At 41.7% G+C, this 27,844-nt stretch overlaps 1 protein-coding gene across 2 annotated transcripts in view; it reads right to left on the reverse strand.

Moving 5' to 3' along the window:
• Positions 1-4,747: 4,747 nt before the first annotated feature.
• The window catches only part of SETD7 (SET domain containing 7, histone lysine methyltransferase), a 30,937-nt gene continuing 7,840 nt past the window's right edge, over positions 4,748-27,844 (reverse strand). The window contains exons 2-8 of one of the 2 annotated variants that reach the window (XM_039541320.1): positions 27,396-27,525; positions 20,792-20,993; positions 18,162-18,351; positions 16,505-16,586; positions 15,157-15,274; positions 14,838-14,995; positions 4,748-10,768 (exon numbers count right to left, since the gene is read on the reverse strand). In XM_039541320.1, the coding sequence (XP_039397254.1) occupies positions 10,588-10,768; positions 14,838-14,995; positions 15,157-15,274; positions 16,505-16,586; positions 18,162-18,351; positions 20,792-20,993; positions 27,396-27,525 (1,061 nt within the window). In that variant the 3' untranslated portion in view covers positions 4,748-10,587. Of the gene's footprint in view, positions 10,769-14,837; positions 14,996-15,156; positions 15,275-16,504; positions 16,587-18,161; positions 18,352-20,791; positions 20,994-27,395; positions 27,526-27,844 lie in introns of those variants that run through there. The other variant, XR_005599263.1, reaches the window with a different exon arrangement.

Below are 27,844 nucleotides of genomic sequence, written 5' to 3' on the forward strand. Positions count from 1 at the left end.
GCTCTGCACTGCAGTCCTGTCCATGCAGCCCCAGCACCTGGTGGGGCAGGAACCATGGCCAGCTGCTGTTCTCTCCACCTTGAAGAACACACAGTTCTAGGCATGGCGGTATTGTAATATGCACACAACCCTCCCCTGTGCATGGGGGGAGATCACCATTCTTGTACATTTGGGACCCATGTCCATTTTGTGCCAGCAGCACTAATCAGGTATTTCTTTCAAGGGGGCAAATTCCAGTCCTTCCCCCACCCCATTCCAGTCCTACCCCCATGTCCCATCCCTTCCTCCTACAGGGATTCTAGGTCTCCTCCACCCAGCTGGAATCTCCTCTTACTCCCCACCCAGCAAATAAGCCAGTGCCATCAGGAGTCAAGTTCTTGGCAGACTCCCCTGCTCACAACCATCCAGGAACAGCCTCCCCCTGTGCCAGAGAGGTGCAGCCAGGCCAAATTTGAGTGGCATTGGTGTTGCAACCTGGTACACAGGGTCATGCTCACTAATGTGCTGGCCACTCTTCCATTTGTATGGAGGGGCAGCCGGGCTAAATTTCAGTGGCACTGTGACCACACCAGACAGCTGTGGCAGCAACCGTACTGATTCAATATGGGACCACTGCTTGTAAGCAGTCAGGCCACAGGCACCTCGGCTCTGCAACCCGTGGAACTTCGAGCAACTGCAAAAACGTTGGAGGGGGGTTGCTGCTGCCATCAATCCCTCCCCCCCCCAAATAAGCACCACTGCTTTCTATCCAGGTTTCCAGATTGAAAAACTAGGGCGAAATATTACCTTAAAAGATGTCAGCCTGGGGCTTTCACAATTCCATCCTCTCCTGTTTCTCTTACTTCTCTTGAACTTCTTTTTCAGTAGGATCTCTTCTCTCCACCCCGCAGATCTCTTATAGAACTCCATGTTGGGGTCACTCCTCTCCTCCCTCTACAGCTCCAGGTGACATGATCTGCTCTCACAGCCTCCAGTGCTATTTCTATGCCTGTCTCCCTCCAGTCAACCCAACTTTGCTTGGCCTCTCTAACATCTCCTGGACATGTCAACTTAAAATTAACATACCCAAACTGAATTCCTTGTATTCCCTCCCACACGCTCCCCATGCAACCTATTGGTTACTGTTGACACCACCACCCTCTTCCTTGTCACTCAGCCCCATAACCTTGGTGTCAACACCACCTTCTCTAGACCCACACATCCAGGCCAAGTCCAAATTTCTCCCAGCACAATATCTTCAAACATAGGTGCCGACTCCAGGGCTGGAGCACCCACGGGGAAAAATTGGTGGGTGCTCCCCTCTACCTCCTCCCCTGAGCGTGCCTTGTCCCTGCTTCTCCACCTACCTCCCAGTGCTTATTGCCACAAAACAGCTGTTTCACAGCTTAACAAGCTCCAGGAGGGTGGGGGGAGGAGTGGTAATGCTGCACACTCAGGGGAGGAAGCAGAGAAGAGGTGGGGCAGGGGCAGGGATTTGGGGAAGGGATTGGAATGGGGAAGGGAGAGGGCAAGGGTGGAGTCAGGGGAAGAAGGGGGTCGAGCACCCACTGGCACCAGAAGTCAGCACCTATGCCTTTACAACCTAGACTTTTCCATGACTAGTTAAAACTCCCATACATCTCTTCAATTCCCCTTGACTAGTACAACCTCTTCCTCCCTGACCTTCTGGGGCTGCAATGAGTCTCTTCCTCCCCCATAATTCTGACCATGTCATCCTTCTAAGTTCCGCCACTGCTTCATCTTCTCCACTGTAACCTCCACAGGTTTATTTTTAAAGGATCTTAACCATGTAGTGCCTCCGTCCTTTTAGCAATTTTTCTGATTTATGTCATTCTCTAACCTCCTCCACTTTGCAAACAAAGGCAGTTTCCATGACCTGTTTGTCCACTTTTCCCACGACCTCCAGTTGTGGTTTTTTTCCCAGATTCCCCAACTAGACTCTAAAGCCATTATAATCAAGATTTCAGTGCCCTGTACCATGGCAGTACAGCAGCAGTTTTAAGCCTCAATAGAGCACCATCTAAACACTATTGATTTAGAAAGTTTTAATTAAATCAGTGCAATCCTGTTGTGTGAGCACTCTTAAAAATCCGTACCAGAATGGCTAATACTGATTTAGCTTAATTCTTGAGTGGCATGGGGCACAGATGCTCATTTAAGTTTTCTAATTTCTAATGGCTACACCACCACACTAGTTGAGGAGTGTGCCAAATTTTAAAATAGGAACCATGATTTAAAAAATGTGGGTTGTTTTTTTTAGTTTTTTTTTTTAAAGGCACCCTCCTCCCCCCCCCCTTTTTTTTTTAAACACATGCAGGAGGTTTGGGATTAATACTCATACAAAACTGTAACCTACACTTCCTCCACTGTAATTGTGTATGAAAAGGACTATTAAGCCAGTCCTTTTCTAAGTCCTCTCACTAACACCATCTTCCAAGTTACTTCATGATTTGGGTATTGGACACATGTGGTAGCAGCCCATTTTTTCAGTGTTATGATTATGGAAGTTCAACAGGCAGTGCAGAAGCCACACAGCAGAAAAGGGGCAAAGGTACAAGCAGTCTTCCTTTATACACGTGCCCAGTGGACAGCATATCCACACAAGGACCAGGGCAAATTTAAGAAAGTGGAGATCTCACAAGGCTGAGATAGGACAATAGCCTTGCTCCTTTCCACACCAACCAGATTAATGGATCCCAGTCAGAAGGGACTATGGTGATCATCTAGTCTAGCTTGTATAACACAGGCCATAGAATTTCCACAAAATAATTCCTAGAGCGTATCTTTTAGAAAAGCATCCAATCAGAGAATGAGCATCAGCATGAATGAGTGGGGTATGCATGGGGAGCAAGGACTGATGCACATTTCAATAGGGTACTGCACGTATTTATAGCATTCTGCCTACATTAGGCAGGAAGCTTTTGTAATTCTCCCTCTCTTCCCCCATGCACACAACACTGACTGTAGCAGTAAGAGTTAGAATAGAGTCCCAGCTACAACCAAATAGCTTTTAAAATGTTTTTAGGAGTATTTTGGGTTAACAAAAATCTGCTGTATTCTTCCAACGCACAAGACACACTTCATGTTACTTTTACATGAAACTTAATTCCATGGGGGAAATGACTAGTATAAGAAATGTTTTCTTGTTAGTTCACTATTTTGTAGTAGTATAACATAGCCCAAAAGACCACTGAAACTGGGCCAAATTCAACCTACGGGCCACCAACATGCATATGGTTGCAGGGATCAGAGCTGCATCAGAGTAACAGAAAACACACAACACAGGGCAGGGTGGTGGCGGTCCAAGATTTTATATTAAAAAACAAAAGAACAGAGATTGTTCTATTTGAATATTTTAATACCTGCATTGCCTTCATCACACAATTAAACAGTCTGTAAGATTCATTGATCACAAGTGTTTGTCAATATTTTCCCCCAGAAACATCTTTCCTACATCTGGGCACATGCACCCAAACACACTGTATAAAAAAAACCTCATTCATAACATGAGAGGAAGGGCAGGCATCATTCATGTAAACATCTTTCTTTAGAGTTATCCATTGTTTTAAAAGTCATAAATAAATCTAATGATGTTTAATAAGGCTCACAGTTCTAGTACAAATGTCATAAAACAACTATCAAGTTCTGTATACAAGCTAATTATTGTGGGATTAACTTCTCAATTCACATGTAAGATTACCCCCAGACTGTGGATTCTTTAGAATACATCAGAATTTAGAGACTGAACAACTATGGCCTAAAAAGTGTAAAAATAGCAGAAACTGTCAGAGCTGGCAGCTTAGATAAAATGGAATTGTTTCCAGCCTCAGTTTTAGTTAACTCAGTACAGTAGTTATTTTGAAATAAAATTAATTACAGTTGAAAAAAGTTTCATAGGAGAAGACAGAGACTGAAACTTTTATTATAGAATACATATAACTGAGGGACAATTGAAATGTTTGTCTTAAATATGTGACTGGCCATGGTATTGAAATTATTATGACAGTTATATGCAACACTACATACATAGTCTCTTAATAGCTGACCTATTAGCTACTGTAAGGATAATATGATGCATCTCCACATTTTAAAAGTTTCAAGTACTGAGTAATTATACTCAGATCTTACAAAAAGACACCCTTGTAAATCTGATTTCAAATACAGGGGAATTTTTTTTTAAATATATTCATTCTACCATGAAAATATTTCATACAAACATCTATTCACATACAAACACGTTAAAACTTGTGAAAAGGGTTTCCCACACCTGTGGTTTTATGGCTTGAATATTTCATTGCTTTGAATTGATATACCTAGTTCCTTTGAAAAAAAATGAAGTCTAAAAATCAAATGTATTTAAAATAAAATTAGAGAAGGGCAGCTTCTGCTTACTGGAGGGAGAAGACAGACACAAGGAGGATTCACTGGAGAGTTAGAAATCAGTGTTCAAAACCTTTGATCTATGACAGGTAAGCATACAACCATAAATCATGCACCAATTTTTTAAAGTAATTTGGAATACAATTTATAATCACTGCTTCCAAAATATAGTTTATGGCTGCTAGTTCCATAGAGATATCCCCGGATTCTCCACTGGCGTAAGTAGGTGCAAATCCATTGACTCCAGTGGAATGGTGTCTGCTTTTATCAGATGGGTGAAGTTGGTCCTCTGTCTCAAGTTTCCCATCCAAATACTCGGACATTATGTTACTTATGATACTACATACATTGCCCCAGGTGTTTAAAAAAAAAAAAAAAGGACCATGTTTTAGTTAAATGGGAAATAGTGCTTTTTCCTTTGCTCATTTTTTTTTTTGTTAAACACAAAGTTATTTGATACCATTGGACCAAATTCAGAGGTGGCCTCCAGAGGATACATCTGTTGTGCAGATGAAATAAAAGCCACAGAGAATCTGATCTGGGGAATCCCATACCTCTGAACACCACCAATGTGACCTTCAGTGTCCTCTCCAAGGAGATGTCAAGTCAAGTGTTCAAAATTGAAAGCTCTTCGGGGCAGAGACAATGCCTTCTTGTGTTTTAATACAGCCACTAGTGCAATGGGGCTGCAATCCTGATTGGCATCTTCAGGTTCTACTGCAATATAAGTGACACCCACAAACAGCAGCAGGGTAAATGGGACCACACAGTATGAATCAATAGGGTCCAAAGCCAATGGAAAAGGGAAGCAGATGGGCTACATCTATCACTACATGGAGATCAAGCAGTAGCTAGAAGCAAACTAAGTGCACTGGCTGTTTTGTGCCTGAAGCACATGGTGGTGGTTGTGGATCCCCCTCGCAGCCCTGCTGAGTTCTCTTGTTCCTCTTGAACACAGCAACATTATTGCAGCTCTGATCCCTTGTTTGGGATTGTGTAACGATAGTCTCCCCTTTAATTTTAGCCTTTTAAGGCTTAAAGCTCTATTCACTCCATAAATGTCTAGGCTCTCACACCACACATCATCACAGAGGTGGAGATCATCATCAAAGCAAGGTCCCAGATGATCTTTTGACTGTCTGTTTCACCAATGAGCACTTAAAAGTATGTCAGAACTGCAGAAAGGCAGAATGAAGTAGAGAATTCATGTAGTCAAGTCTTTCTAACCCATTCCACTTTCCACTCAGGTTGACTAAAGGCGAGCTCCAACACGATTTTGATTTTCCAAAATTATCCCAGCTCAGATTTGTCAGGTTGACTTTTGTGGATTAATTCCTCTTAACTTGAGCAAAGGTCAGTGTGACACCCTCTTCAGATCTGTAGTTAAAATGGCCAAAACTAGAGGGAGGTTCAACAGATACAGGAATGTAAGGTGGCCAAATTATGGCATCAGAATCTCCTGGAAACCCCTTAGAATCCTTAAAAGGCACAGTGTGTTGAGAATGACTAAGAAAACAGCCTAATCCCACTTCCCTGTTCCTGATGTCCACAAAAGACACCCAGCAGCTAACATTACAGTTCAGAGCCCTTCTTTTTATGCTGCTTTGGCTCTTCTACAATTACTAGGTCTTTCAGCAATCTCAAGTTCCTCCATTTCTCTAGTTTCTTAAGAGACTTGATGCTAGCTCTCCACAAACTATTGGGTTCCTGATTACAATGACAAGCTGCTGTCTTGGCAGTGCTTAGTCCTAGCCAGATTACCTGACAGAAAGACAAAGGCAACCTAGGGCACAAGTCACCATAGTATTTAGGCTGAGGACTGATTTGCAAACTGCTTTATGTGCTGCTCCTTCATAAGGCGGCGCTGGGGCAATCGCCTTATTACAGTGTCTTATTTGTGGGAAGATTTTGCAGACCCTGATACAAACAAGGAGGTTGAAATCTAAGTCACCTCCAAATCACAATGAGCATCTAGAAGGGGACTACATATTCTGCTGGGCCATCCTCCAGGAATAAAGAATACTACACCACGTAGTCAAGCAGCATTCCCTGCTCAGCATGTGTCCCCATCTGTAGTTCATCTGCCTTCAATTTCTTTTAATAGGTCTTTGCCAGGCTCAGAGCACAAGAGTTTGCTGCCCTCATGTGAATCTAATTCTATTTAGATTTTGGTTTAATTACATATTTAGCAACACAGTAAATGTATCCAATCTCCTGTGGATAAAGACTACTTGCCTAGAACCAGAGAGAGAAATGGTCTGGTATAGGTCTCTTAAGTGCCACTACTCTCAACTCATTTCACAAAGATATTTTACCTGAAGGCTTCCAAAAGTTTATCTGCAAGGTCTAGAATGGATTAATAAATTAAACTGGAGGCTACCCTTATAATTCTGAACAATCAAAAGTTACTGAGCCAACAAGGCCATTGAAACAAATGAATATATCAGAGTGCATTTCAAGCCAAAATTGGTGTCCCTTTAAAAGAAATCGATATTCACATCAGCAATTTCCAGTCCCTGAGAGCCCACAGGAGAAATGAAAAAGAATCAGACCCGACTCATGATGCTGATGTTATAAGATGTGTAATTGGGGAAGAACCAGCAGAAGGATCAACAGAGTCTAATGGAGCAGGGAGAAGTAGTATAACAAGGTGGAGAGAGAGATTAGGCTTTTGCTTATCATGATTATGGCATATCCTCAGACTTCAACATCCTCAAATCAGTACTTGATAATCTGCTTGCCCAACACCAAAATGAATGGCTTTAGAACAAACAAACAATTAAGACCATTATTTTGGCAATCTGAGGGCTTAATTCTCTATTTTTTCCACTACAATAATCAAGTCTGTAACTAGCAGAAAACATTTGTCTAATGTTTGCCTTAAAAAACAAAACAGATCACCTCCATGAACAAAGTTCATGGGAAACAGCAGAAGCAGGGATCAAAGTGAAGCAAGAGGACTGTAGTAGACAGAATACCTTATGCAAGATTTTCCAAGTGACATGGAAACATAAGCAACCTCCCTATGGACAATTACCTAGAGCAAGTCAATTCCGTTTGCTATTCATTCATAGCAGAGTTCATTCAGACCATTTTTGTTTCCCATTGAAACACAACCCTAATTTTCTATACCCTTCCAACAGTTTAGAGGAAGACATGCCTCTAATAAAGCAGTAATTACGTCTCAACATTGTGATGCTCTTAAAATATTGATCTGCGGTGATGCTCTTAAAATGTTGATCTATGTGGAGGCAGGAATAGTTCTAACATTCATATTTCCTTTTGAGGGTCATCTGCTGAAGTGGTATTGTCAATCAGCCTTTGACAACTCTCTGCTATGTGTGAGGATCAGTTTGGTCTCTCAGAATACCCAAGCTGAGTCACCAAAATATCATCTATGTAGACCACCTGCCATAGATGAAGAAACAGCGATGTGGCTACAGTCTCCAGAGTGAGGGGGTGTTGGAAAAGCCTGCATTCTGATCTTTGCTGGGAGAGTGCCCTGGAACCCAGGGCATAGACCCACCCACTGAAGATTAGCTTCTGTGCAAGCCTAAATGCCAAAGTCCTGAAAAGGCTTTGTGATCAACAATTGTATGAGCTAAATAAACAGAGCCCCAAATTAAAGAGGGCCTTACTTAAATTCCCTAACTTTGTATGTACACCACAGAGCATAAACTTTGAAGATCCTCACAGAGCATAAAATAGCAACACCATTCTCCTGTGTCTTTGGTCCATCCAATGCATTGTCTAAAAACATCTAGTACCTATACTGTCAGATATCTTTCCCTATTTGAATTGGAAACCTGCATTCATACTAGTTTTCAGATCCAAGAAAACTGGATGGGTAGCTTTCATCTCTTAAAGCAATAGATCAAAGATGCTACTGCTGTTGTAGAAATTTAGTTCTAATTTTCCCTAAAATTTTTGTATGTCTCACACACAAAAATTCTCTACCCATGTAAAGGAAGCGTATTGCAAATGCATTTTAACTGTGCCTGAACTACTTAAATCCCCCAAACAAAAAGGTCATCAGGATTGTGGACCCCCCCAAGAAGGCCGGGATTATCTAAACTGAAATGGTGGTTTTATTAATCTCTTCTACAACATTAGGAATGACTTGTTAATTTCCAGATGAATGTTCAGGGGCCCCTGCTATCTGCTGAAGCAGATCTATAAACGAGACAAGTTGACATTTTCTAAATGTCTCAACAATAGCGACTGATGTTTTTACATTCATTGTTTCAGTCTTTCAGTATAACCCCTTTTGCAGTTGCTATTTGAATCTTACTATGTCACCTATGACTAAACTCATTCACTATGCCTCAAAATCAACAAGACCAGTATGGGCCATATTCTCTGCAGATGTTACACTAGTGGAGACTGTGACCCTCTATACCAGAGGTGGGCAAACTATGGCCCGTGGGACCGTTCTGCCCAATCCCTGAGCTCCTGGCCGGGAAGGCTAGCCCCTAACCCCTCCCCCGCAGCCTCAGCTCACTGTACCGCCGCCGCAATGCTCTGGGCGGTGGGGCTGCAAGCTCCTGGGGTAGTGCAGCTGCAGAGTCTGGCCTGACCCGGTGCTCTGTGCTGCACGGTGCGTGGCTGGCCTGGTGCAGCCACGCCGCCAGCCACCGGTGCTCCAGGCAGCGCAGTAAGGGGGTAGTGAGTGGGGGAGGGGGGTTGGATAGAGGGCAGGGGAGTTTGTGGGGTGGTCAGGGCCGGGGGTGTGGATAGGGGTGGGGGCAGTCAGAGGGCGGGGAATGGGGGGGTTTAATGGGGGCGGAGGTTCCAGGGGTTGTCAGGGAGAAGAGGTAGTTGGATTGGGAACGGGTCCTGAGGGGCAGTCAGGAAGGAGAAGGGGGCTGGATGGGGTTGCAGGGGGCAGTTAGGGGCAGGGGATCGGGGGGTGGTCACGGGACAAGAAGCAGGGGCAGGGTCAGATAAGGGGCAGGGGCCGGGCCACGCCTGGCTGTTTGGGGAGGCACAGCCTCCCCTAACCGGCCCTCCATACAATTTCTGAAACCCGATGCGGCCCTCAGGCCAAAAAGTTTGCCCACCCCTGCTCTATACTAATCCAGGACTACCTTCTGCCTGCAGTTGCATACACTTTTACTGACTTCAAAAGAGAAATATGCTTTCAAAGGCAGAATTCAGCCTTAAGAATTAGTAGCTCTGGTAAGTGAGACTGAAAGAAATCCCCCAGACACCATCCAACGCTCCCCCCCCCCGAACATAGGTGCTGGAAGTAAGGGTGCTGGGGGTCTCCTGCACCCCCTGGCTTGAAGTGGTTTCCGTCATATAGATGGTTTAGTTTGGTTCGATGGCTCTCAGCACCCTCACTATACAAAACAAACAATTCCAGCACCCGTTCCTCAACGTCAATCTTAAAAATAATAAAGTTAAACCCCACTTTCTCCTCTATGAACATCTTCATGCAAATACATGTTAATTCATGTGCGATAATCATAATTAAACAGTGTATCCCAGCCCCAAAGGCCAAACAAGTTTTTGTTTTGGACATGAACATCACTAAAACTATTTATATAAAATGCCACAGAGATCTATACATGGCACTCTCTCTCAAGTACACAAACCTTTTTCACTTGTTAGAAAGATTTTCTCCTGCAAGAGAGGATTTGTAGAAAGAACAACACTCAGATAAGAGGACGAAGGAATTAAAAACCCAGCCTCCTATACACCAATAAATAAACTGCTCTATTGCAAGATTAAGATCAAAGGTTTAAAAAGGCAAATTACACTACTATTAGAGAATATCAAAATATCATCATCACAAATGGCATGTATGTAAAATGCAGCTGCACAGTAATGCCTAGGCCGTAGAAATAGTAACACTGAAGTCTGCTGACTAAAAGTGAATGATCTTTTCATTTTCTGTCTAATCTTTTGGCATCTTTGCATATGGTGCAGAATTAGATAAAAGCTACTAAAAATATCACTCTGCCTTGTATAGAATATTTAATAATTCTTTCAGATAAGACTGGTGCAACACTAGCTAATTTTAAATCTGCTATGAATAACGCAGTCAAACCTAGTTAGTATGCAAGAAACTTATTTCTAACACTGAATGAAAGGTTATGATGCAACAGCATGAACAAATCCCTGGTTGTCCAGTTTTTAGTATAAAGGTAGTGCATAGATCAAAGTTTCTATTTCAGTTTGCTGAACTGAGCATTTGCCTGCATTTCACTTCTGCTGGGCAGCCTGGAAGGCTTTCAGTTCCACCTGGTACCATTCTGGTGCTTCTGGCCCATTCTGCCCGATGGGATTGTGATCATATCCATAAGCCACTGTTAGTTCTTCATCCTTCTCCACAGCCCTGATGGTGCGTATACACTTGACTGGCCCAAAACGAGGATGAACAAACCTAAACAAGGAGTATGCACTGTAAATTTTAGCCCTTTATTAAACTATACATATATATATATATTTACTAAACCTTCAAATGTAAATTCACAATCCCCTGCCACACAGACTCTTTTAAAAAAACCCTTAATTAATATTTAAGCCATGAAATAAGTCTTGTGTCTCAAAGAGTTGTTTGGCACTTAGCAATATTTATGAAACTTTGAGTTACATGAATCTTAAGAATTTGTTCAAGGAGTTACTGCTTTGAACTTCAAGACTTACTCTGGTGTAAGATTTAAAAAAGGCTTCAAATACTGTGTCATGTTACATCAAAAAAGCAACTCTGAAACTATGACTTGGGTATTCTCAAAATTTCCTGTAAAATATTTATGGTATCAAAAAAGTAGTCACTGATTTGTGCAGGACTTACAACTACCTTCATAATAGGACAACAATGAATATTATTTGCAACAGGGGAAGTCAATCATCCATGTTTATCTAGTACAGGTTATTTACTAAATGTTTTACAAGAGCACACTTCTGCTCATCTTCCCCAGGGACTTGCTGTAAGCAAGGTAGTTTTTTTTTAACTGTAAGTGTCTCACCCAGTTGTAGGTAACAAAAGAGTACTATAACTTTGAAAAAAAATAGTTTTTTCATTTTTTGTGGATTTTTTTTAAGCTTCACTTTGTATAGAAGATTTCACTGTTTCCCCACGAACAGTTGACATTACCCCAAACTATTTTAACTCTGTCAATTTTTTTTAAAAGTGCCCCCCCCTTAATATAATGCAGAATTTTGAAAAGAACCAAAGATCTTGGGCTCAAAATCAGGCAAAAGAGAGCCAAGCAAGCAGCACTATTGCTTATTCATTGTTCACATGAAAACAAATATTGACGATGTGCAGAATTCACTCCAGAGACATGACGAGTACAGTCATGAGTTTTTTAATTCACCCTTCCTGTATGTACTCTTTTTTGTCTGGGTAGGTTGATTCAATGAATTCAAAATATTACTAAATTAACAGATTCTAAGGGTGATCATCTAGTCCAGGGGTCCTCACAACAAATTTTTTGGTGGCTTTAGAGTGCGGCCAACAACTCTTGCTGGTGGCCGCTGTTATAATTTTAACTAAAATTCCTAATTAAGTTAAGAAAGACAAATAAATATGCACATATACTGTACATGTCCAAATGATTGTAATTTATTTATGTTGGGATTTTTTTGCAGACTAATAAAAATAACACACACTTCTCTCTATTCTTTACTAGACCTAAACAGAACACAAATAAGGTACTTTGCATGTTCTTGTCTTTTTTGTTGTTTATTTTGCTTTTTTAAAAGACTTGCTAGCTAGTAAGTCTTCTGCTGTGAAAAGTGATATTAACAAACATACAAATATCACTTTTCACAGCAGCAGATTTACTCAACCCTGGCATGCCCAGGAACAAATCAAGCCCTGGATGGGGAGGTGGGCAGGAAGGCAGTGGGGGCTAGAGGCGATAGGGAGAATAGACAGGGGGGCTGAGGGAGGCAGTGAGGGTCAGGGGGGAATGAATGGGGGTGAGCCCAGAGCTGGAGCCTCCTGCCCACCACCCCAGGGAAGGTGAGGAACTCACTAGAAACCTGCTCCTCCAGCATGCGTCTCTCCGGCCGGGGGGGGGAGGGGGGGGGGGCGGCAGGACCCAACCCCTGCTGGCGCCTCAGGGGAGGAGTCATTGCTTTGTCCCTCACTCCCATCCCTGCCCAGGAGGATGTGGCCACAAGAAAAGCTCCTGGCGGCCACATGCAGCCACATTTGAGCAACGCTGATCTGGTCTGACCTCCTGTACAACAGAGGCCATAGAACCTCCCCAAAATAATTCCTGTTTGAGCTAGAATGTATCTTATAGAAAAAAAATCCAATATTGATTTAAAGATTGCCAGTGATGGAGAAAATCCCCACTTAAGTTGTTCCAGTGGTTAATTACCCTCATTGTTAACATGTTGTGCCTTATTTCCAGTCTGAATTTGCCTCGCTTCAAAGATCCAATAGCTGGAAGTTTATACCTTTGTCTGCTAGGCTAATGAGCCCTATTATCAAATTTCTGTTCCCCATGTAGATACTTACAGACTGTGATTAATTCACCTCTTCACCTTCTCTTTGTTAAGCTAAATCAACTGAGCTCCTTGAGTCTAATGACTATATGGCATCTTTTCCAATCCTTTGATCATTCTCAGTGCTCTTCTCTGAATCCTCACCAATTTAACAACATAATTACATATATTTTCAGCCAAACTCACAGAGGTCTTACACTCAACATTTCTCTATTTGTCTTTAATGATTTTTGCACACCACTTCTGATTGCTACACATGATACATGTTCCAAAACGTCACGGAATCTTCTAGGAATAAATGGCCAGAACCCTACTGATGTTGAGGAAAAAAATGGGAGATACATGAAGCCCCTTCCAGCTCTTCAGAACAGCCAAAGCCTCAAGTGCCTCTGCAATGGTCTATAGACAAAAAAAAAAAAGGCAAGCACCTTTTGATGGCACCCATTAACACCTGCTAGCTAACACCTGGGAAGCGGGGTCTGGGGCTGCTCCACATGGCTCCCGGACGCTGCGGCATGGCCCGCCTCCAGCTCCTATGTGCTCCAATGGGAGCTGCAGAGGCGGTACCTGCAGATGAGGCAGTGTGCAGAGCCGCCTGGTCACATCTCTGCATAGAAGCTGGAGGAGGGACATGCCACTGCTTCTGGGAGCCACCTGAGGTAAGCGCCACCCAAAGCCTGAACTCCTGAGCCTCTCCCCACACCCCAACCTCCTCCCCCAGCCCTGATCCCCCTCCCACCCTCTGAACTGCACAATCCCAGCCTGGAGTACCCTCCTATACCCCAAACTCCTCATCCCCAGTCCCACCCCAGAGCCCTCACTCCTCCCTGCACCCCATTCCTCTGCCCAGCCCACAGCCCCCTCCCGCACCCTGAACTCTTCATTTCTGGCCCCACCCCAGAGTCCACACCCCCAAACACTGCCTTCACCCCCTCCCGCACCCCAACTTCAATTTTGTGAGCATTCATGGCCCACCATACAATTTCTATTTCCAAATGTGGCCTTCAGGCCAAAAAGTTTGCCCACCCCTGTGCTAGCATAACAATACTCCTATTTTATCTCTGCCTATTCTTGCAATGGCATTTAAAATGTTGGAACCCTGAATAACTTATCTCAGATAGAAAGGGTGTGTGTGTGTGTGTGGAGGAATGTGGGGAAGCATGGAGGACCCTGTTGTGGGTGGAGGGGAGAGTATGGGTCACCCAGAACCCCTGCCATGTGGGAGGAAGGAGGACCCTGGAATGGGTGGCACAAAACATCTGCTGAGGGAGACTGTGGACCCTGACATGGGAGAAAAAGGGAATAGGGGCCAGAGAGAGTGGCTGGTATTTGGTGGAGGAAGTTGCGAGGAGTCCCTGGAAACGGACGGGGAATGGGAGGGTGGCACACAGGGAGCGGGGGAGGAGGGGGGGGAGGGGAAAGGAAGTGGAGGGATACAAGGAGCCCCCGGCATGTTAAATAAGTTTGGTCTGTACAAGCTACAAAGCATATGTCCCCTCCCCCCACCATATTGTTTTAAAATATGTACCTCCTTATACATGTTTGTAGATGTCAAAGCTGCTGGAGAGTACTAGAAAAATTCTTATTTTTGAGGCTTCATGTTCCAAAATGATGCACTGTAAAACATACTCTGTCAAATGCTAGGAGTGAGGCAGACATGGCCCTATCCTTGGACAGCTAAGATTTATGTTTCAGCCAAGGATGCTGTATTTTGTGTATCTGAGCATCAATGGTCAGACACAAATGCATAACAAACATGCAATAAGCCTGAACCTGCCCTCAAAGTTTAGAGTTGTTGAGCACCTGCAATGCCCACTTGGTGCAAGTCTCAGCTCCAGTACACAGAGACTGCACGTGAATCTGAGGGAAGACTCTTGGATCCAAAGAGTACATCCGGCCATATCAAAACATCGTACAAGCATAGTGCACTTCAGTGTAACAATCTCACCTCTGCAGCATTTGGTCTGAAAGACAGGCTGGCTAATACTTACGGGTCATAGATGCAATTAGGAGTGAAGGAGTGGTTGGCCTTATGCCCCAGCGAGGCACAATACTTGGTGGCATGGTTGTAAGGCTCCGGCACATCTATGACTGTTTCATCATCCAGGGCTATTGTGTTTTCATTGAGGGCCCAGTCTCTGCTGTCCACCTGATTTGCAAGGTAAAAACCCAGCATGTCTGGTCACCTTTTATTCCAGTAAGCACACAGATAAATTCACAGAAAAAAAAAAACTTACAAGAAAACAGTCAAAAAAAAAAAAAAAAAAGCAAACAAAATTCAGACTGGTTCCCTTCCACCCCCCGCCTTACCTCCTGGTGTGTAATTCGCACTCCATTGTAAAAGGACATAACCGTGCGCGATCCTGCTGCTATTTTAGAAAATAATCCTTCGCCAGCATTGGAAATGAGAGATACATCAACATATACCCTAGAAAATAAAGAGAGAGGGTAGAAATTGGATATTTTCTTGTTATCACATTTGCAATTCTCTATACAGTATTACTACTACAGCTACTGGTGCAGAGGTTAGTAGTTCATGCCCTTTAGAAAATGCAAAGGCAAAAGAACCCAAAGCCTAACAACATTTTATTATTAGAGAAACAGAAGGACTTTTCTTAGGACACAATTCTTAGGAAAAAAAAATTACTTATAATTACATTTTATTGTTCAGATGACGACCATTTTCCACTCTCCCCCTAATGATGGTTAAACATGCAGGGACCGCGAATCCTCACTCCATGACTAGTCCCATTGAAATTCAATGGGACTACTCAAGTGTGCAAGGACTACTCACTTGAGAAAGCATTCTCAGGATCAGGCCCTCGAACGCCACGTTTCTAAACAACAGTCACTAAGAACCTTTTGCTATATCACACATTTAGACGTTTGTAATACCAGAAGAGGAGGATTGCCATCAGGTATACAGCAAAACCTTGTAAAATGAATGGGATTAAGGCAGTGACGACACAAACAGTTCTACATGCTGTACATTGAGAAATATAAAAAGGTGATGTTAGTGACTGACTGGAATCCAGCATTCTGTAGAGAAACATGGCATGTCAACAGTCGAGGTTTGAAATGGACAGTCTCCTCTTTCCCCAGGGCTTTCTACTTTATTACATAATAATCCCAATCCTGCTCACTTTATTCTGCTCAAGACTACTCAGATGAGCAGAATTTGACCCAACGTGAATCACTATGCTTGGCATACGCATCAATTTGAGACTGATTCTGTGTTCTGAAAAAGGGAACAGTGTATTTGTGACAGATCCTATAAGATGCTGAGCAACCGCAACTCCCCTTGAACTGTATCTTGTTGGTAGGGCCCTTAATGAAGAGTTCTGGACTTCACTGAACGTGATTTTGCAGCCATATTTTTTTTAAAGTCACTTTTAAGATGTTACCCAGAAGTATATTATGTCCATGTTCTGTCTACTAGATTGCCAGTTTTTCCATGTAAATCCAAAAGAAATTGAATTGAAGTTAAGTCTATGCTCCACATCAGTCAAGTTAAAGGCCCAACCTGGCAAACCCTTAGACACCTGACTAGTCCTGCAATTGTTCCTGTGAGTAAGGGTTTGCAGGATCAGGTCCCTAAATGCACAGCAGACCAAGAAGTTTACTGAAAGATTTTAAATGGGAAAAAGAAAAGTTCTACCTCTCTGACTCGTAAGGATCAGGAAGAAGTGCATTTGTAGAAATGCAAGATGAAGTAGATTTATCAAAACTGTATACTGGGCCTAAAAATAAATCAATACAGGAATTAAATTAATGGACAATATTAAAAGCATTTCTCTCTTTTGTTAGAGGGACACGCAAACAAGACATTCAAAAACAAATTAAGTCTGAAAGATAATGAGATGAAAAAAAGAAGAAACATACTTAAAAAGGATATTATATAGAGCTGCACTGAAAACAAAATACCTGAACCCTCAGCCAGTTACTACTTCTTGATTTTTCTCTTCCCAGGCAACTGAAAATAGCATATTTTATATAGAAGAGCTTAAAAAAAAAAACGGAGGATCCTCTTCGATTATTAAAATTAGGGCCCAGTTTTTTAAAAAATGACTAATGATTTGTGCCCCCAACTTGGACACCTTACATGGGCCTGACTTTGAGGAAGTGCTGAGCATCCACCCTCTGACAATTAAGCCCTTTTAAAGTCTAAATTCTTGCACGCTTGTATAATCAACTGTCTGATGCTTATTTGGGGGCAAAATTAAAATGCAGGTGGAAAAGGCAGGGAAAAGCTGAGTATTTGAAAGTTTGATAAAAAGTGGTTGTCCATGGTAACCAAGTTCTAAAAATGGATCTGTTCTTTCAGCTTTTCACACAGAGTGTAGTTGTATCCTATTTACAAAGCACAAATTGTACCCTCTCAGCTGGATTTTCTTCTTTTTAATTGTGCTATGCAAAGATTTATCTACAATGTTTAAAAACAAAAGGTCACTGCTGTCCTCTGGCCTGTTTTTCCCCTAACGTTTAGGTTCCTATTTCCAGACTGTTTACATACATAAATCTTTGGGGCACAAAAGTAACAGTGCTAAGATAGTTCATATTTCTACTAATGATCCTGTCTTGTCCACAATTGGAAAAGTGTCTACAGCAATTAAAGAAACACCCCAAAACACTATGGGGTCAATTCACCATAGCCCTACACCCTATGTAATTGTTTACCGCAGTACTGAATTGGTGTAAGATACTATCGTTCTTACGTTTAGCATTTTACACCCACAAACTGGTGTAAACGACTACACAAGTTGCAGGGCAATAGTGAATCGGATTCTTGGCACCCAACCGTGCTAGTACTGATTTGTACAAACAAACCCAATAGATAGCAATATAGTTAGGACTGAATCATGACCCTTCCTTGCTTTTTGTTTGTTTGCTCATTTCAACAATGTGTCTGTCAACACAAAAAGTCATTAGCAGCTAATTTTCCAGCTGGCATGGGGAAAAAGGTGAATTTAAAGGAGTGAATAGGAGGGGAAGATTCCACAGAGGGTTCCTCAGCCTTCCCCTCCCACTATAACCCCTCCCCCCAAAGCATTTCTGCATTTTTCAGAGCAGTGGACAACACTGGAAATACACACCCACCTCTACCTAACTTGTAAAAGTCCTCATGAATGTTCTGTAATAGAAAAAAATCTGGTGTTCTCCCTAATAATCAATTCCTCCTCACCAGCCAGACCTTACACACCCTCAAGGGGACTATTCAGAGTATGGGGACTGAGGTGAAGAAAGAGGCTGACACACACAGACCAAAGATGATATATTTTTTGTCAGTGTACAAGCTGCACATCAACTGAACTTACTGCCTGGTACCAGTTCAAAGTGTGGCTTTCCCTCCTCTACAGATGTAAGAGTTGCCAGTTTTGCTTCTATCATTTCTCCATCTATGAACCTTCCATAATATGCGGTCTTCTCATCAGGATACACATAGGCTATTTTTTCCCCTGTCATCTCCCCTTCTTCATTCACTTCTCCTACAAGGCTGCCTCCATCCTGAAAGAGTGTCCAAAAGAAAAAAAAAAGTTTTTAATTATAATATGTAATAAAGAGCTGGCTATAAAAGTAAAGTGTTGGAGAAGTTCCTTGACGTAATTTACTGACAGGGTTAGAACTAGTTAGTAAGGAATCTAAATAGCCTTGATTAAAATAAGACACTTTTATTCCAAACCAAGTGTGTCCACACAGAGACACACTGAAACAACAAAAGGTCTGAATTAAAACTCACTTCATTATTTCAGTGCTAGGAGTAATTCCAAACAATGGAATGACACCAGAAAAACCAGTGTAAGATCTAAATTAGGCCTTCTGCCCAGTAGGTAAGTAGAAACCGCAAGGACTTCCCTTCCACTTGAAACAAACATTAAGATTTCAAACAAGCAGGGGTAGCAGAGCTAGGCAGTGGCCCAGGGCACTAAAAACCTAACGCCTCCTGCCTGGTCACATTTTGCAAAAATGGTTCAGTGCTGGGGGGAGAGAGAGGAGGAGGAAGTGCTGCTTTGTATTCAGTACAGCTGCTTTATATAATGTTATGCGATGGTACATCAGAGGACTGGAGCCTATAAAGCATTATGGATGTATGTTGGAGGTGTGGGAAGTAATTAGGAGTGGAGCTGGAAGGAATGAACAGAATAAGAACTACAATGGAGATAGTGAGAGAAGAAGCTAGAGGAAAGGCAATGAATTTGGGGAGAGAGAAAAGGGGACAATGGGGAAAAAAAACCATCAAGAACACTGGAGAGGTAGGGAGAGAGTGGAGTACCAAAACCCAAGAGTGTGTGCCTTGTCAGTTACAGACTTTGAATCACCACTTCCAGTATTCAGGTGGAAAGAAGTGGCAGGAGCAATAAATAAGATCAACTCACCTGAACAAAAGGAAAGAAAAACTGAAAAACAAGAGACTAAAGAGAGTTACGAGTAATTATTTTGTTTACTACCAATGCTTCCAAACTGCATTTATTTTTCAAAATTTTCAAGGGAAAAGACCCCCTATGCACCCCACCTCCTCCATCTCCTGTTGACAGCTCCCAGAAATGTAAGCCCCTTCCCTTTTCAACTCTTCTTTCTTCCACCCCAACCCCATCATTTCAGTGTGAGATACTGCTGTTGTGCCAGTGTCAGTCCAGAGCTGCCTATAAGAGCTTACCTACTGAATACCATGGAGCTTAAACGGGTTATAACCCCCAACTGATGGGTATATTTTGCTCCTTCCATCTCCAAAGTTACAGCTCATCGATTCTGGGGGAGACTTCTCCTAGGCTTGGCTTAATCCTTGCTGGCAGCAGGAATGCCATACAGAGAGACACACACTGGATTATGTACCATACCATACTGCCCAACTAAGGCCTAGTGTTCGAGACAAAACTATCTATCTATCTTTAAACATGGGTACGGCTTAATGATGTTACACGTTTTCTGTCCATACAGATATGAAAAAACATGTTACAGCACGTTTTGACAACAGCTACGTTTAAACAGTTATTTTTGGAGCAAAAACAGCATCTTAGAGATCCCTTTTCATCCTATATTCCATCCTAACAATTAATGCTAGCCAGGCTGTTAGAAATGAACTTTCCAGGACTTGCAGCAGAGTTCTATCATTAGGAAGTTGAATGAAAAGTATGTGACCTTCACAGCCAGGTGTATTTAATTTTTTGCTTTCACTTGCACTCTGTTCTTTATCACTGATAATTACTATTGGTATTTCCCTGGCAGCCTCAATTGTAGTTTTAGCTACTACTGTCCAGTCTGTGAATTAGGTAAGCTAGGTTTTTAAGGTCACAGCGTTCGAGGGGATCTAAATAACTAAATATGCATACAGATGTAACACAGAAGGAGACTGCCCCTTGCCAGAGAGAATTCAATCTACTGGGTAGATAATTTTGTCCAGTAGCCTTCCACTCCAACACTGCCTTTCATTTTCCACCCCCAAAGTTTTTAGGACCGGTGGCATTCTACAGACAAATGTGCCGTACATGGTAACTTCAGGCCCTATTCAGTACGTACTTAGGCAAAATTTCTACTGACTTTAGTGCCCTAAGCAGGGAGTGCTGAATAGGGTTATTCATGTGTTTAAAAAAAAAAGAAAAGAAAAAGAAGGAACACTACTGTACTGTCTATAATTTAGCACATTTTAAAATATTCCCTAGAAGACAAAGATTCCCAAAGAAAAGTCCCAGCATTTACTTAAGAGACAGAAACAGGAAACCCTTGCCCCTTTTCTGGAACTAGGTACTTTTTAGCCCTAGAGGAGCTGTCACAGGGAATAAACCTTATTCTCTCAGCCAAGTTCATGGAGCCAGGTCTAGCAAAATGTCTTGCAGCAGCTAGAAAGAAGCTTCCTCCCTAGGCCACATAGCAGTAACAGATTACAGCCTATATGGCTCCTGTGCCCTTCTTTTATTCTCCAACAAAGAAAGCAGGAGACCAGGCTTACCGGGTAATATATCCAACACACGCTATGTCGAATATTATCTTTGTACTGCCCTTTGAATATCAGTCGTCCATCAATGTCATATTCCTGGGCAGGTCCATTAAGTTCTCCATCCACATGTGTGCCATGAAGAACCCCTCCATCCTCGTATGTGTAGAGTCCCTGGCCTTGGAGAGCATCATCGACATAATACCCTTCCAGCGTGCTGGTAAGAAAGAAAGACAAAATAGTGTAGTTGTCCCCCTCTTTTAAACAGAGCTCTTGAGAACTGAACAATATACTCAGTACAACCCTCACCCTCTGCTTAAAATCTGGGCAGCATATTGTATATAATTTAAAAACCCCAAATAAAAAACATTTAAAAAAAAAGCTCACCTCCACTGAATTCTCTAGCTAAATAACACTTAGCATTTATGTTGTACTTCCATTGTTCAAGCACTTTAAAGATGTTAATCATTCCATTGTACTGATTCCGCATTCTTGATCCACACTGCTACATTTTATAGATGGGGACAGTGAGGAAGAGAGGTGAAGTGATTTATCCAAGGCCAAAGAGGGAATTATTGTTAGCGCAGAATGCTTTTGGATTAGGATTCTCTCTCTTCTAACCCTATGCTCAGACCTTCAGATCCCATCTTTTCAGTGTCATGAAACTCTAAGGCTATGTCTACACTACCCCCTGGATCGATGCTCTGGGAACTGATGCACCAGGGTTGATTTAGCTGGTCTAGCGAAGACCCACTAAATTGATCGCAAATCGCTCTCCAGTTGACCCCAGTACTCTACCCCAAACGAGAAGAGTAAGGTAAGTCGACAGGAAAGTGTTTCCCATCGACCCAACGTAGTGTGGACCCCGCGGTAAGTTGACCTAAGCTACGTCAACTCCAGCTACATTATTCATGTAGCTGGAGTTGAGTAACTTAGGTCGATTTACCGCGATAGTGTAGAGTAGTCTTAGTCTACACTACCAACTTATGGCGCTCAGGGTGTGGATATTCCACATGCCTGAGCAACGTAGTTATACCGACCTAACCCCCAGTGTAGACAGCGCCATGTCGATGGGAGAGCTTCTCTCAACATAGCTACTGCCTCTCGGGGAGGTGGAGTACCTATACCAATAGGAAAAGCTCTCCTGTCAGCGTAGGCTAGCAGCTGCACTGCTGCAGCGCTGTAAGTGTAGACAAGCCCTAACATACTACCAGCCCGGTGTTAATTCATGTCAACAGCGTATTTAATAGCTGCCTGCACCAGATTTTCCAGAATCACTGTCATTTTGTTTTTAATTAGGGCTGCCAACTGATTAAAAAATAAATTGTGATTACTTGCGCTGTTAAACAATAATAGAATACCATTTATTAAAATATTTTTGGATGTTTTCTACGTTTCAAATATATTGATTTCAATTATAACACAGAATACAAAGTGTACAGTGCTCACTTTTTTTATTACAAATATCTGAACTGTAAAAAACAAAATAGCATTTTTTAATTCACCTAATACAAGTACTGTAGTGCAATCTCTTCATCATGAAGGTTGAACTTACATATGTAGAATTATGTACAAAAAATAACTACATTCAAAACCAAAAAAATATAAAACTTTAGAGCCTACAAGTCCACTCAGTCCTATTTCTCGTTCAGCAAATCGCTCAAACAAGTTGTTTACATTTTCAGGAGCTAATGCTGCTCACTTCTTGTTTACAATGTCATGTGAAAAGTGAGAACAAGTGTTCACATGGCACTGTTGTAGCCGGCGTTGCAAGATAGTTTACATGCTAGATGCACTAAAGATTCATATGTCCATTCATGCTTCAACCACCATTCCAGAGGACATGCATCCATGCTGATGATGGGTTCTGCTCGATAATAATCCAAAGCAGTGCAGACCGAAGCATGTTCATTTTCATTATCTAAGTCAGATGCCAACAACAGAAGATTGTTCTATAGTTTCCGTATCAGAGTGTTGCTCTTTTAAGACTTCTGAAAGCATGCTCCACACTTCATCCCTTTCAGATTTTGGAAGGCACTTCTGATTCTTAAATCTTGGGTTGAGTGCTGTAGCTATCTTTAGAAATCTCACATGGTATCTTCTTTGCATTTTGTCAAATCTGCAGCAAAAGCATTCTTAAAATGAACAATATGTCCTGGGTCATCATCTGAGACTGCTATAACATAAAACAGATGGCAGAATGCAGATAAAACAGAGCAGGAGACATACAATTCTCCCCCTAGGAGTTCAGTCACAAACTTAATTAACACATTCTTTTTTTTAAACAAACATCATCAGCATGGAAGCATGTCCTCTGGAATGGTGGCCAAAGCATGAAGGGACATATGAAGGTTTAGCATATCTGGCACTTACGTACCTTGCAATGCCGGCTACAAAAGTCTCATGCGAATGCCTGTTCTCACTTTCTGGTGACACTGTAAATAAGAAGTGGGCAGCAGCATCTCCATAAACGTAAAGAAATTTCTTTGTCTTAGCGATTGGTTGAACGAGAGTAGGACTGAGTGGACTTGTAGGCTCTAAAGTTTTGCATTGTTTTGTTTTTGAGTGCAGTTATGTAACAAACAAACAAAAATCTACATTTGTAAGTTGTACTTTCACAATAAAGAGACTGCATTGGAGATTAATTGAAAAATACTGTTTCTTTTGTTTATCATTTTTGCAAATATTTGTAATAAAAATTATTACTATGAAGTGAGCAGTGTACACTTTCTCTTGTGTTGTAATTGAAATCATTATATTTGAAAATGTAGAAAAATATCCAAAATACTTAATAAATGTCAATTGTTATTCTATTGTTTAACAGTACGATTGAAACCACGATTAATCGCAATTAATTTTTTTAATCGTGATTAATTTTTTTGAGTTAATCACATGAGTTAACTGAGATTAACTGACAGCCCTATTTTTTATATATATTATATATACAGCTATTGTAAAGGAATATACGCTGTCAAGCAAAACTCATACAGCATTTCGCTAGCGAGCCACTGATTTCGCATCACTTTTCTCTTACAATACCTTTAAAAGAGTAGCAATAATACTCGGGGCTAGAATATGCTGTAATGTTTCCCTTTTTAGAAAACAATGCTGAGAGAAACTAACAATTAGGGATTTAAAAAAATTCCTTATTATAATGTCCCTTTCCTCGCAAGCTAAAATTTTTAAGAGTGTCTACTTTGCCTCAATATATTTAATTAACATATTAACTGTTAACTACTTAATGTCTAATGATATTGTCTACATAATTTATCTTAACATGCAATGACATCTATGGTAAAAGCACAACTATCCATCTGGGAATCAGACTCCGTGTGTTTTAGAAGACTTCAAATATTTGCTTTATTGTTGTTGGATACGGGCTTCATCAAAGTAACTCTTGAGTTTCTAAAGTTTCCCTTTTTTACTTCTACAGTGTTTTGTCCCCCTGCAAGAAAGATACTTTTGCTGATACAATGCAAAAGCAAGATGCCCATAACTCAGTATTTCAGATTGCACTAGGACTTCAGGTTTATCTACAAAAGGAAATGAACCTGTTCATTCCAAATGTCAGTTGAAGTAAGGCTAAGGAAAAGCCGTTGTGGACAACCATGGTTTGGCTACTAAAATGGACAGAGTCAAACCTTTTTCAACAAGAACAGGACATGCAATACAAGCACAGAGGATCAGTTGTTGTCAACCACGGGCCATTTTCCTAGTGTATAAGGTGTTAGTTTCCCCTGCTTGTTTCTAGCTCCAGTAAAAATCAGATTCCGAAATCTTCCTGGCAACTGAACATGCAAAGAATGCCTGAATTCTAAGAATGTAAGCTCCTCAGGGGAGGAGTCACCTTCACATTGTGTCAAGCACATTTTCAGCAGTAGTTACTATAATAAATTAAAATGTTAAAGCACCAGCACAACAGCTCTATAAATCTTAGAAAGATTTGGGGGAGGTCGTTTGTCTCCCCCACCCCTCATTTTCTCCAACTCAAGTCTCTGGGATTTCTCTTTACAACTTAAAAATGCCAGCCTCCCACCCTTCCTCTCTATGCTCAGTGATGCCTCAAGCTTTCCCACTTCTAGTAATTCCCATACAAATAGGCTTCAAACTTTCCCTTTTGTAACACTGCTCTCAGACCTCGGTAGAGAAGTGCCAGTTTAGAAAATGTTTCTAGTTCCATGGAGAAGAGCAGTTGTTCAATGACACCCAACACTTTTCTGCTCACAGTGATTATACCATAAATTTCTCAAAATGCTCTCAGACAAAGGTTTGCGTGAAAGTAAAAATACCCAACACAAAATGTGGAGCATGCTAGAGTTGAAATTTCATTCTTTGCAAAATAACATGGTCAGTTTTCTACAAAATGAGAATTTGATCCAACCTCTCTCACTTCTTTAAATAATCAGAGAGAGGACAGCAATGCTGACAATGAGCGGAAAGGTTTACTTCTGTTAAATACCCAAGTGCTGGTTTGGACCATTTTATTCCCCTATCCAAAAAAAGGAAGAATATTTGTAATGGTGCATATGGGCCCTATCCACGGTTTGGTAGGAACAACCTACTTCTGAACAGTAGAGCTACAGTGCAGTTGTCAGCCTTCACTGGCAGGACTGCAATGGAAACTGGCCATGGAGGAAACGTGTCTGGTCTAAGTAAAAAACAATTAACTTGTGTTAAAGCACACAAAAGTATAAGGGGCGGGGTGTTTTGGGAGCCATGGCAGAAAGAGTGAGCTCTGATGAATACAGGGAGCAGGAAAATGACAGTTTTGATGAACCCAGGGGAGCAGAAAATCTGGTGTAATTCCTTGTTTAAGAAAAAAATCCTTAAAGAAACAAAAATCAAACTTCCTGTCCCTCCCCACCCCTCCAGGTATTTAAACCATGAACTTTTGGGTGCAGCATCCTTTTTCATTAGCTTTCCCAAAGCTATGCAGCAAACTGCAATATCATCAGTTAGGCTGTCCGAAAGTAACTGGCAGCATTTGAGTCAACTCTACTTTATTTAAGCTCAAACCTGTATGGACCCTATCCACAGTACAGAAAACTGTTTAAAAAATATACTCGGACTATTTTGTTTAATTTTGGTTTGGTAGTTACCGAAAACGTACAACAGCGAACTGTTTTGTTTTTCAAAGAATTTGATGCTCATGAAAGGTGCTGGGTTGACAGCTCTGAAGAATCACAGAAGAGACACGGCATAAACACAGGGAAATTCAGGCTGCCAATGCAACCCTGTCTACACCCTGCCATTTGGAGGGACCACTTCTCAGAGTAAAAAACAGTTGCTCAGTTTCCATATCTAGATAATCTTTGGCCTCTCTGCTGAGTCTTCCAACAAGTATTATGTTTACACTGAAGCTTCCACTGAGAAATCAAACCTCATTTTACATACGCCAGCTGTTAGTAATATTTTTCAGTCACTCCCAACAGGTCTTGAAATGGCCAATTGCTAGCGACAAATAAGGTTTCCCTAATGAGCATGCAGGCCCATGAAAATCCATTTCTGCAGAACTTATTCTTTAGAAAAATCATTTAGAAAAATAAGGTTACAGGCCCTTATGGCTGGGAAAATAAATTTCCCAGTGTGAACTAGGTGTAAAACAATGCCATGCTGCATTCCTGAGTCAGCTGACAGGCAGCTCCAATACCTCTGGCTGCTGCTCAGAACTTTGCCAAGCATAAGCAGAATGGAATTGACAAGACTTTGGGGGTCAGTTTCACCACCACTATTCATAGCACTACACAGCTGCAAAAGTCAAGAATGATGTCACTTTGTATATCAGCTGCGCCTTCTGAGGAAACTGCTGAGCAACAGCAAAGAGAGGTACCAGACTGATTTGTGAGGAAAGGGGGGGGGGGGGGAGAAGAGGGGAAGAAATGGCTAGGAACAGTAAAGTATTGGAGACCTTCCACTTTTTACAGATGAGGAAACTAGCCTGATTTTCACAGCGTAACTCCCACTAAAAACAGTGGCAACTGTAAGTGCATTTTGGAAAAAAGAGTCAGGTCAAACGATTTTTACAAGATCAAAGAGCTGGGAATAAAAGCAGTATTTAATTCAGTCCAGTATTTTAACCACTAGACCATACAGTGTCCACTAAACAAGTTTCAGGACTAATTAGATTGTAAGCTCTTCTGTGCAGAGCCCATGTCTTTCTAGATCTTTGTATGGGCTCAGCAATATGGGGCCACAATCCCAAATGGAGCCTCTGGGCACTACCATAATACAAATAAGCCCACTGAACCAGCCTGGAAAATAGTTGTCAGCAAGTTTTTAAAGCACCATGTATGGAGTTAAAAATCATAAGACTTTATTGAAGTCTTGAATTAATTTAAAGCTTTAATATTAAACAGGGCCACAGTGACTTGACTCTCCTATTAAGAAGCAGTCCCTGGGGTCACTCCATTATTTTCAGAGTTCACAAACAGATGGAGACACTGGCTGTTACTCTAGCCAGCACACAATGAAGAAACTATCCAACTAAAGCTCTCGTGGGAAAGCAGCTGTCGGAACTAGGAACACATATACCCCCCGCCCTCACCCACACAAAATTAGTTACATACTGGTGTAAACAGGAGAAGAACAAATGGAAGACGAGCAAAGAGCCAACGTTTACCTTCCATCAAAAAAGAAGAACTTGCCACGGCCATTCTTTTCTCCATGCACGAAGTTTCCCTCAAATCTGTCTGTGGACGAATAGGTGACTGTACAGAACCCATGTGGCAACCCATCATCATCCAGAAGCCCTGAAGCAAAAACACCACCACCACCACAAAACAAAAATAGCAAAGATATCAGAACAGGTGTGAAATCACATATAATCATCAATATGTAATCTCCCTTCTCTATGTTGTTGCTTCCCAAAATATTTATTTTAACAGAACTACTAGTTAAAATATTTTATTTAAAAAAAATGAACCAGAGCTATTCAGGACTATTTGTAGCCAGTTTCTTCATGGCAACAACCTGTTACAAAAATCTGTGGGGGGGGGGGGAAGCCAAGATAGAGTAGTTGATGGACTAAGACAACACACTTCTCAACTAAGTACTGCCCACACTGTATTG

This window comes from Mauremys reevesii, linkage group 5 (assembly GCF_016161935.1).
Source record: "Mauremys reevesii isolate NIE-2019 linkage group 5, ASM1616193v1, whole genome shotgun sequence".
NCBI classification, from domain to species: Eukaryota; Metazoa; Chordata; order Testudines; family Geoemydidae; genus Mauremys; species Mauremys reevesii.